The sequence below is a fragment of the Pteropus vampyrus genome, unplaced genomic scaffold, assembly GCF_000151845.1.
Source record: "Pteropus vampyrus isolate Shadow unplaced genomic scaffold, Pvam_2.0 Scaffold60, whole genome shotgun sequence".
NCBI classification, from domain to species: domain Eukaryota; kingdom Metazoa; phylum Chordata; class Mammalia; order Chiroptera; family Pteropodidae; genus Pteropus; species Pteropus vampyrus.
The window spans coordinates 2,835,315-2,847,120 of NW_011888841.1; the positions used below are offsets into that span (position 1 = coordinate 2,835,315).

At 50.8% G+C, this 11,806-nt stretch overlaps 1 protein-coding gene across 1 annotated transcript in view; it reads left to right on the forward strand.

Moving 5' to 3' along the window:
• TLR5 (toll like receptor 5) overlaps positions 1-7,858 on the forward strand; it is a 10,115-nt gene extending 2,257 nt beyond the window's left edge. Inside the window, exon 2 of the mRNA XM_011360853.1 lies at positions 5,255-7,858. Coding sequence (XP_011359155.1) covers positions 5,259-7,835 — 2,577 coding nt within the window. The 5' untranslated portion in view covers positions 5,255-5,258 and the 3' untranslated portion in view covers positions 7,836-7,858. The remainder of the gene's footprint in view (positions 1-5,254) is intronic.
• The last annotated feature ends 3,948 nt before the right edge of the window (positions 7,859-11,806 follow it).

Here is an 11,806-nt window from a genome sequence, read left to right on the forward strand (position 1 = left end):
TAGCTGAGTGAGAGAAACGTGTGTCGGGATGAGAGATGGACCGGGCTGGATCGGCTAGGAGGTCACTGCAGTGGCCCAGGCAGGACGCAGTGGGGCTGGGGGCCGGGCAGCAGCACAAACTTGGAAAGGAAGGGATCCAGTGCTGGCGGTGTCCCTAGGCCAGCTTCACAGAGTCGGCCACCAACCGCATTGATGTCGTGCTTGAAGCTTCTTCTGGTGGGGAATTAAGGAGACCAGTGGGATGTTTGAATAATGTATATATACACTGAAGATGGAAACGAGGGTCCATAACCCAAGACGAGGACAAGGCAAGGCTGGACCAGTTAGAAAGTCCTCCAGGAGGCTGCAGCCCCGAAGGCTCTGACTTTGGGGGAAACGGTGTAGATGTCCACAAGGATGTTTCAAGGTGTGTCCAGATAAGGACAAAGAAGGAAGGGACAAGGTCACTCTCAGAAGACGATGGTACAATACCAGCAGATGACACTCCCTGAAGGAGGAAAGGGAGCCCCGGGTAGGAGGGAAGAAAGCAGGTGAGGGGGGCTGCCTGGAAGGGCCCAGACTCCCGCCGAGACCAGTGCATGCCAGGCGCTCTGCGCACCCTCAGACTAGCCCTCAGCACCCAGCTGTCGGCTCTTCAGGGCCACGGACAGGGCGGGAGGACCCGGGGGCCGGATATCACGAGCTCATCCATTCACGTCCTAGATGCCGGCAAGGTGGCCGTGACCCACAGAGAACAAAGTAACAGCTGCCCCAGGAAATGAAATTCAAATGTACAGAAAGGGACGCGGGCCGGCTTTGCAACCACACACCGGAGTGCTTGGCAGCTCCTGGGGACACCTTCCCAGACCTTTAGTCGGTGCTCTGGGAAAGGCAGAGCCTCAGCAAGTCGCAGCGACTCGGCTCATTTCCGTCCTGACCGAGTCACCAGCTCCTGGCAGCTCCGGGAGTGTGGCAAGGCATCTGACAGAGTTTCTCGAGGTGCCCCCTTCCCACCCCCCGCTGCGCGGCTGATGGAACAGAAACTGCTCCTAAAAGAAGAATGCTTCACTAGCTCCACGTAATAGACCCGCTTTGTGTTATGGAGTCAGACACACTTAGCGATGCAAACAGACCCTAATGGCCCCCAACCGTCAGCAGTAACTAAACCATCCTCCTGAGAGGCGAGCTCGCCAGATGCTAATGACTGTCCCGCTCAGGTGTGCGGTGGGCCTAAGTGGGTGAGGAGCTCGCTTTCTTTCGGCTTGCACGAATGGGGCGCCCCCTCTGGCCGCGCTAGCCTGGGTGTGGCCGCCTGGGCCTGGCCCAACCCTCCCGACCTCCCGGAGGCGCCACAGGGTGCTGCCCCCAGGACCCCCGACGAGCCCCCTGTGGCAGCGCTGCCTGGCTCGGTGGGTCACCCCAGTGGCTGCCGTGAGCTTCAGGTCAAGACTCAGGCCTGCCTAGAAGCAAGGCTGACCGCTCCTGGGGGGGCCGGTGGGGACACTTGGGGCACCTGGGAGTCGTGTGGAGGACAGAATGGGTCAGATACGGCACCCCGATGTGAGTGCCAGCCACCTCTGCGTGCCACTCCCTGACAGAGCTCGGCCGCCTGGCGCAGGCACGCGGGCAGGCAGCGGGTGTAGACAGCGGGTGTAGACAGCGGGTGTAGACAGGTGGGGCAGGAGAGCAAGGAGGCCGGAGTGGATGACGTTGAAGGGGGGCTCGAAGGGAAGGCCGCGGGGTCTCGAGGGAGAAGGACGGGGAGGCGGAAGGAGGTGGGGACGTTTAAGGGAGGGAGCCGGGCGTGAGCGGGCGAGGGGTCGGGATTCAGGGGGGCATCTCAGGCGCGAGCCACCCGGGTCGAGGTGGAACTTCGCAGGGAAGGCGAAGCGGGCGAGGGGCCGAGAGGCACATCTTCCACTTGGGGCCCGTGCCCTTTGTGACTGAGAGGAAGTGACCACAGATTAGGAGACGATGACTTGGCGGTGGGCTACAGTCCCCCGTTCTCAATCACAGTGCAGCCACGCACGAGGCACTGGGCTGACGGTAGACACTAGATGGGGCTGCGTGGTCTTCAGTGAGTGACTTAACTTCTCTGGACCTCAGTGTCCTCATCTGTATAAGGGGGATAACAACGGCGCCCTCAAAAGACTGGGAGGATGAGGGGAGGGAGGAAGCTCAGGGCTGTGCGGGGAGGAGCAGGCGAAGGTTCCCCACTCAGGGGGCTCGAGAATTGGCAGTGCTCAGCAGCAGCAAATCCTGTGGTTTTTGAAAGAAGCTGAAACTGCTTCCGGGGAGCAAAGCCAAGTTCAACGTAGTGCTGCCGCCCATATGTTTTACTGGAATTATCGTCGGAGGGAGGCGCCAGGCTGGAAGGACTGGGGCCCTAACAACCTTTCGGACTTTGTGGTGCCCGTTTGCTGGCATGTTCCAATGGGATTCTATATGCTGCATCTAGAGAATTCTGCATCTAGAGCACGCACTTGATCATGAGGTTCACCTTGCCCATTGGCCTTGAGTCTTCATCCAAGCCTCAGTTTGCACTGCATGTTTGGCCTCGGTCCAGGATTTCTATTGCAACGTGAACTTGGAGAATCTCTCCCAAGCACCCATTCAGAAGTGAATTCAGTATTCTCAGAGAGCGAGTCCTCCACGCCCAAGACCCGGCCACCCGCCAGATGTGGGCCACCACCTGCCAGGAGAAGGTTCTCTCTGCAGCCTTGCCGCCGAGAATTCCGGACCCCACCAAGGACCCCATCACTGGTGTTACTTGTTAAGGATCGAGCATCAATCAGCACAAGTGCAGCCCTGGCTCCAGCTAGGGGGATTTGCGGGCTGCGATGGCCTGGAACGGAGGTGCCCCTGAAGTGCAGGCCTCCCCGGGTCCTGTGGAGACCCCTCGGCCCCTCACTCACCCGGGCTCAGGCACACGGCAGTGCTGTCCAGACAATTAAGTCGCGAAAGGGAAGCTGCTCCGCTAAGGGCTGAGATGAAGCTAAATGAACTCAACTCGAATGCAAGAGACGCTGACCCTCCTCCCTCCGGCCTCATTATCTTAATTGACAGCTCTTGGCGGGAGTGTGGCTCAAAGGCCGCACCGATGTGCTGGCTCTGCCGGACCCCCAGCCCTCCGAGCAGGCTGGCCCCCAATGCTCGCAGCCCTCCGAATTCCTTTCCGCCCTTCTTCCTCTAGGACAGCCCCGGGGTGTCCGAGTTGGGGGAATCCTTCGACCAGCGTTTCTCAGACCAGGCCCGCTGACCGCCTGCTTCAAAGTGCCTGGGATGCGGCTGTGAAGCGAACTTTCCAGCCTTCGCCAGACCCACAAGGCCTGAATTTCTAGGACTTGCTGGGGTGTCAGGAGTGTTGCTTTTTCCCTCTTTTTCCAAGGCGAAGAGATATTTATTGCAGGGTTTACGTACTTCTTAACCACGTAACGGGCTCAAAACGGTGCTGCTGTTTTCACATGCTTCTTCACGTGCCGCTCAGGAGGTTTCTGCGTGGTGCCTTCCTGCAGAAGCCCTGCCTGCTCACTGTGATTTTGCACAGCATGGTGACATTTTGGAAGGAATCCCTACGCCACCTGACGGCAGAGCTCACAGTCTAAGTAACTGTAGGTGTTGCTTCTCACCCTCTTTCTGACAGTGGCTTGGGAGCAGGCTGCCCCGGCCCTTCCCTTGCTCCCTCTGCCAGCTCTCAGAGACCTGGATTTCTGACCAGATGGCGCCGGCCTCTGACAGGGTCAGATGCTGCTCCCCACAACCTAAACTTTGGGAAAGCAGGTGGCCCGGGCTGGAGGAGCTTCCTTTCGGCCTTACTCACGCTCTCCCCGCTCTTGCTCCCGTTGGCCTCAGCCCCTTAGAGGTCACTTAGTCTTCCCTCGTGGATGTCCCTGTGTCCACGCCTGTTCCTCACCTGCGCACTCTCTCTCTCTCTCTCTCTCGCTCGCTCTCTCTCTCTCTCTCTCTCTCTGCCTCGAGACCACTCTTGGGCGCTCCTCTTTCTGAGGCTTTTTCGGATCTTAAACGAGTAGCTGATTCTCGTCTGTAGACTAGATTTGCCCAGTACCAGTGTTCATTTACACTGACTGCCACCTGGCTTCCTGCTCCTGACCCAGGACACCCGCGTGGGTGGGCTGTCCCCACCAGCTCTGTCTTCATGAGCTGCCCCTCCAGACTCCTGCCAACCGGCTAGTTCCCCGCACTCCCCTGCTCACCTGTCCTGGCTCTTCATCTCTTAAAGTCTGTTTCAGAGATAAAAATGTAGTTATGTTACATCTTCTGTATTTCATAAGAAAACAGGTCTACATAGTATCTTTGTAACATGACAAAACCCCAAATAATTTTCTTTAAAATCTATTTGTTCAGCTGACCTTACTCACCTCACTGTTAATTTTAGCCTCCCTGTTGTGGACTTGAAAATTCCATATTTTGGAGTATCTATGGTTTGGGGCTCTCTTTCGTCACTCGTCGTGACCACAAATTCAAGGTCAAGCTACCCAGTTCAGAGGACGCGTTGAGGAGCAGTAGAGTCATCTGTAAAAAGACAGGAGTGAAACTAAAATATTTAACTCTGTTACTCTGAGCTGGTGTCCTCACTCCCAGGTCTCTGCAGGAACTTTTCTGTCTAGTTACAGCGGCCGCAAAGCTGGTAGCAACTTGGGGGCCAAATTAGTTCTTTCTTGCAAATACTGGCGGTTCGGTATCAGACCATGTTGATCCGAAGTCACTTCAAATCCTCATTGATGAAATCGAAGTTTCTATTCTCCTTCTTCTAGAACAGAGGTCACCAAACTATGGCTTTTGGATCTCAAAACCTAAAATCTTTATCATCTGGCCCTTAACAGAAAACGTCTTCCAAGCCCTTTTGTAGAATATAAAATGTGGTGGTGGTTATCTCTATATGAAAGGTTCTCAGTGTGAGGTTGACAGGAATGGGCTTCAGGAGGTCAGGGAACCCCCTGAAATTGGGTGCAAAACATGGTTTACGATGCAAGTGTGCATTTCCGGAGGAATCAGAGCTGTCATCGGGTTCTCAGAGGGGTCCATGACCTTAAAACAATTAAGAACCACGTAGAAAATACAATCTAAGTGACACAGAGAGAGTGAGAAGAACTCTGTCTAGAGCAGACAACATCTGTCAACGGGCCTGTCCACGGAGCCAGAGGAACGAAGGGCCTCAGAGAGCAGGCACATCTCAGGATTCCCTGAGTTCTAAGGACCCCTGTGCAATGCCTCAAGCTTAGACGCCTGTGTTTTTATTTCCCCTTCTCTGTAGGATCATGGGAGATCACCTTGACCTTCTCCTGGGAGTGTTGCTCGTGGCCAGTCCTGTGCTTGGAATTTCTTCCTGCTCCTCTGATGGTCGGATGGCCTTATATCGTTTCTGCAACCTCACCCAGATACCCCGGGTCCTCAACACCACTGAGAGCCTCCTGCTAAGCTTCAACTATATCAAGACAGTCACGGCCACGTCTTTCCCCTTCCTGGAGCGGCTGCAGCTGTTGGAGCTCGGAACTCAGTTTTCATCCTTAACTATTGACAAAGAGGCTTTCAGAAACCTGCCCAATCTTCGAATTTTGGACTTGGGCAAAAGTCAGATAGACTTCTTGCATCCGGATGCTTTTCAGGGGCTGCCCCATCTGTTTGAACTTAGACTGTTCTCCTGCGGTCTCTCCGATGCTGTGTTAAAAGATGGTTATTTCAGAAATTTGGGGTCTTTGTCTCGCCTGGACCTGTCCACAAATCAAATTCGCAGCCTTTCCCTCCATCCTTCGTTCAGGGAATTGAATTCCTTGAAGTCCATCGATTTCTTCCTCAACCAAATACCCATAGTGTGTGAGCACGAGCTCAAGCCCCTCCGAGGGAAAACGCTCTCATTTTTGAGACTCGCTGCTAACAACCTGTACAGCAGGGTCTCGGTGGACTGGGGGAGGTGCATGAACCCGTTCAGAGACGTGATCCTGGAAACCCTAGACGTTTCTGGCAATGGCTGGACCGTGGACATCACAAGGAACTTTAGCAACGCCATCAACGGAAGCCAGATTTTCTCCTTGGTTCTTGGCTACCACAATATGGGTTCTGGGTTTGGCTTCCACAACATCAAAGATCCTGACCAGAGCACGTTTGCCGGCCTGGCCGGAAGCTCAGTGGCACAGCTGGACCTCTCCCACGGCTTTATCTTCTCCCTGAACTTCCGACTCTTTGAGACCCTCGCGGAGCTGAAGGTTCTGAACGTTGCCCACAACAAGATAAACAAGATCGCACACGAGGCGTTTTACGGACTCGACAGTCTGCAGGTTCTCAATATGTCACACAACCTTCTTGGCGAGCTTTACAATTTTAACTTCTACGGACTCGCTAACGTGGCCCACATCGACCTGCAGAGGAACCACATCGGGATCATTCAGGAAGAAACGTTCAGATTCCTGGAAAAGTTAAATACCTTGGACCTCCGAGACAATGCCCTCAAAACCATTTATTTTATTCCCAGTATACCTAATATCTTTTTGGGTGGCAATAAACTGGCGACTTTGCCAACCATCAGGTTCACAGCCAACTTCATCCACTTATCAGAGAACAGGCTAGAAAGTCTGGATAATCTCTACTTCCTTCTCCAGGTGCCTCATCTCCAGATTCTCATTTTAAATCAAAATCGCTTTTCCTCATGTAACCAAGGTCGTGTCCATTCAGAGAGTCTCAGCTTAGAGAAGCTTTTCCTCGGAGAAAATATGTTGCAGCTTGCCTGGGAGACCGGCTCCTGTTGGGATGTTTTTAAGGGCCTTCCCCGTCTCCAGGTCCTATATTTGAATAATAACTACCTGACTTTTCTCCTGCCAGGAGTATTTAGCGATCTGACTGCCTTAAGGGGACTCAGCCTCAACTCCAACCGGCTGACGGTCCTCTCCCCTGGCAACTTACCGCCTAACTTAGAGATCCTGGATGTATCCAGAAACCAGCTCCTGTCTCCTGATCCTGACGTATTTGCATCACTTCATTTCGTGGACATAACTCATAACAAGTTCATCTGTGAGTGTGAACTTAGCGCTTTCATCAGGTGGCTCAATCAAACCAATGTCACTATATTTGGGTCTCACGCAGACATATACTGCATGTACCCAAACTCGCTCTCTGGGACTTCCCTCTACTCCGTGTCCACGGACGGTTGTGACGAAGAGGAAATCCTCAGGTCCCTCAAGTTCTCCCTTTTCATCTTATTCACCGTCACGCTGGTCCTGTTCCTCTTGACCGTCCTCACAGTCGTGAAGTTCCGGGGCTTCTGTTTCCTCTGTTATAAGATGGTCCAGAGGCTGCTATTTGAGGACCGGACCCTGGGAAGAGACTCCGACACGTACACATACGATGCCTATTTGTGCTTCAGTAGCAAGGACTTCGAGTGGGTGCACAATGCTTTGCTCAGGCATCTGGACGCTCAGTACAGCGACCAAAACAGATTTCACCTGTGCTTTGAAGAGAGAGACTTCATGCCAGGGGAGAACCACATCGCTAACATCCACAACGCCGTGCGGAGCAGCAGGAAGGTCGTGTGCCTGGTGAGCAGACACTTCCTCAGAGACGGCTGGTGCCTCGAAGCCTTCAGCTACGCCCAGAGCAGGGCTCTGGCCTACCTGAACGGCGCCCTCGTCATGGTGGTGGTCGGGTCCTTGTCCCAGTACCAGCTCATGAAACACGAGGCCATCAGGGCCTTTGTACAGAAACGGCAGTACCTGAGGTGGCCGCAGGACCTCCAGGACGTCGGCTGGTTTCTCGATAAACTCTCTCAGCACATACTACGGAAGGAAAAGGAAACAAAGAAAGACGACAGCATTCAGTTGCAAACTATAGCAACCATCTCCTAGTCGAAAGAGCGGTTTCAGCCGATCTCAAGCCACAGGCAGCGCTAAGTTACCGTTTTCTGAAGGATTTTTTTTTCTCCTGCTACGAACACAGTATAAAGCTCTTGATTTTCATAACAACACGGTGTCTTGTCTCGCTGACCCCCAAATGGGAAGTAATAGATCCAGAAGATTCTACCCATACCACAGAATATTTCCCAGTCGTGGGAAGGGCGCCTCGAGAGAAGTTACAGATGGCGGACATGAGGGTGGGCCAGGGACCCCCAGCTCGCTGTGCTCTGCAGAAAAACCCGGAGCAGAAAACGATCAGAAAAGAGGCACATTTCCCACTGCAGCCAGGAGAGCAGAGCCAGTGCCGGGTGCAGGTCACGCTCCGTCTCGGGGGCAGGATGTGGTCTCAGAGAAGCTGGGACGAGAATACCGAGATTTCTCGCGGCCGTGGACGGTCTTGCCTTCGCCTCCTCCAGACCTAACCCTGTGAGTCATCACGGCGTGTTTTACAGGTGACCTTTATTTCAGCCTGGCGTCTGAGACCTTCCGTGATTTAGCACCAAACTCTCTCTGCTTTATTTCCTTTTTGTCATTTATCGACCGCTGCGGCTGCTATGGAAAGACCTTCGCCTTTGGACGCAGATCCTGGTTTGAGTTCCGGTTCTGCGGATCGTAGGCTCCGTGACCTCGAGCATGTCACACACCCTCGCTGGGCCTCACTGTCTCATCTGTGGGCGTGATGGTATCTGCCTCGTACAGTGGCCGTAAAAATTAAATTGGCCAAGGACGTCAGGGCTTCTCGGATCTTGTTGTTAGCTGCTCCAGTGGCCACAAGAGGGCGCACGCACCGAGCCTTCTAAAGGCAGTCGGAATTTCTTTGGAAAAAAAAATTGTATTTTTTTTATCTTGAAAGAAATCTATACATAGTTTGCCTTCTGTTTCATTTTTAATGTTTAAGATAGAAATGTTTTTCTAAAAAATATTAAAATTAAAAAGTTTAAATTAAAAAATTTAAACCAAGATGTGCCAAAATTACCCCCTGGCTTCACACTGAGCCTCCTCCAAGCCCAGCATAGCCCGGGGTCAGCTGCGGCTCTTTGAGCAGTGCCCTAGGCCTGGCTCTCAGCACTCCCAAATGTCACTCCCTGTCCCTCATGGTATTCCCCCCATCCCAACTCCTCACACACACACACACACACACACACACACACACACACACACACACTGCGTGCACACACACTCTCTCTGTCTCTGTCTGTCTCTCTCTTTCTCTGTTCTCCTGGCTTCTCTGGGCACCCTCCGATCTGAGACTGAGTTTGCCCTGCATTTATTGTTTTTATATTTAAACAATGGCTGTGCCCATCAGCCCACACGCACAGCACCCCCTACCCCCCCATTCTACCGCTTCCTTCTGGAATGTTCTCCCGTCTCTGCACATTTATCCTACTTGGTCTTCAAAATCCAGCCCACCAAGCTGCCTGGGGTGCCTCCAACCCAGAGTCCTCTCTCTCTGGGCACGCTCCTGGCACTCCAGCTTTTCCTTTAAAACAAGCACGACTTCCTGCCTCCTGTCTGGCTGCCCACCCGTCTGGACTAAAGCTCTCTGAGGAAAGACCCTTTCTTCTGTGTCCCGCCCCCCGGCATTTGGAATTCTTTTCTGAGGCCATTTTTCTAAGTCTCACTTCACGAGAGCTGCTGCAGAAATGGCCAAAGCCGTGACGGGCAGTGCCACGTAGAGATGTGGGTGCCGGGCGGCCGGCTGAGATGCTGCTTGTCCTGCGTTCGCTTCACAGCCTTTCCGAGTCAGGCCTCGGTAAAGGGATAAATTCCAGAGTGTGGTCCTTCGGGGTCACTCCGAAATAGGAGGAACCACATCATTCAGCCTAAGAATGGCAAGCACTTGCTGTGTTTGAAATTGAGACTATTCTGGAAAATCTAGACTATTGGGTGGGGATCCCGAAAACTTCAGAGAGGATCTGACTCATCACCCCAAATACAACTGACTTTGAAAATTTCTCGTCTACCACTTAAATCTGTAGTGGCTAATATTTTAGATAGTCCTGATATTATATAAAGTAAACGTGGTTGAAAGTTTGAAATTATGAAATAACTCTATCGGGAGGACAGGAAGATATGTAGTGCAAGTGTGAGATAGATAAATGTTCACCAGCATAATATAAAATCAATATAAAATGTCTAGAATGTTAAATCAAGTAGCATCCTGAGCGTGTATTGAGAAATAAAAAAAAAAAAAATGCTGGAAGAAAGAACTACACAAATTAATGGCGACTGCCTGAGGGAATTCTGCCCAATTCTTCCACTGGGAACGTCTAGAAAAGCTGGAGAAACTATTTTTTAAATCTATTTAAAGACACCGGAGAGCGACAAGGCAGTAAATAGGGCCAGGATCTAGGACAAGAAGGGAATCAAGAGAGATGACTACATTTAAAGTAAGACTACTCATCAGAAAAGACCATCAGTGAGTAAAAAGACAAACCATAGCACATAAAATAATACATGTATCTGAAAAGAACTCACAGCTGAAATATGAAAGAACTACAAATCGATGAGACAACACCGAAGAAAAATAGACCGGTGACTTCAGAATTTCACAAAGGTACACCAGTGTCTAAAAGAAAGAGAAAAGATAGTCAACCTTCTTTAGCCATTGGAGAAATGCAAATTAAAACCACACTGTGTTACGACTACATGTTCACCAGAATGGCTAAAATGAAAATGACTGACAGTGCCAAGTATTAGCGAGGATGTGCAGCTATTAAAACTCGCCTGTGTTATTGGAGAGAGTGTCCATTGGTTGACTTTAAAAAACGGTCTCCTGTCATCTCCCGAAGTCAAATGTACACGTGCCCCATGACGCCGCAGTTCTGCTCTGCTCATGGCTACGCACACGCCAGAAATCTGTGCGCATATGGGCCAGAAGACAGAAACGTTTGTGGCAGCATTATCTGTAGTAGCCAGCACTGGAGACATGCCACATGTCCACCAGTCGTAAAATAGATTAAATAAATTGCGGCCACCGAAACCTATGCAGAAATGACACTTAGCCAATTATAGTCACGTGCAAAACAACATGAGGAAATCTCCCCAAATTATTAAGTCGGAGCAGGGAGGTATAACTATTACATACTGAGTGGTTCCATTTTTAAAAATTTCAGAAAGCTAAAACTCATCTATAATGATAATGAGGCCAATGGTTTCCTTTGGGGGGAGAGGGTGGAGCGTGTTGCGGGGGCGGGGGGCTTCTGGAACGCTTGACATGTTCCATTTCTTGACCTGGGTGATGATCACAGGGGTGTGTGCACTTTGTGACAATATATTTTATCTGTACTGATTAATTTGTTCACTTATCTGTATGGTATTATTCTTCAACTGAAAAAAAATTTTAAGAAGGAGGCAGACTTTTTATTTAAGGAATTAAAGACATGTGGTAGACCAATTCATTTTACAGCTAATAGGACATCCCCACAAACACCTTATCTTTGTTAGGGGTGGCCTCTGGTCTATATGCTTTTCTTTCTAAGCCCCAACCAAAGGAAACCACATGAGTGATTGTGCTGGGGGAGGGGAGGCTAGAAAGATCGAAAGAGGCTGGTGGGACAGGGGACTGACTACAAGTCTTCGTTAGGAGTCATTGGTATTATTTAATGTCTAACTCTGTGTGCGTTTCATTAGTAATACTTTAATACGGACAAAAATAATTCATCGATATATGCACATATAAAATAGAGTTAACTTCTGCGCTTGGCAGAAGACAGAGAAAACAGAACCAGCCAGAATCTTAAAATTAAATCATCAACAAAGAACAATATTATTATTTCAACAGATGAATGATATATATAAACTTTTGCTCAATTTTATTTTTCTTAAGATTCAAGGGACTTTTAATCTCTTTTACTTAGTAATTGAATATTTTATTTCTCCATGGCCACAGTATCTTCCATTTAGATAGCCCTTTTAGGATA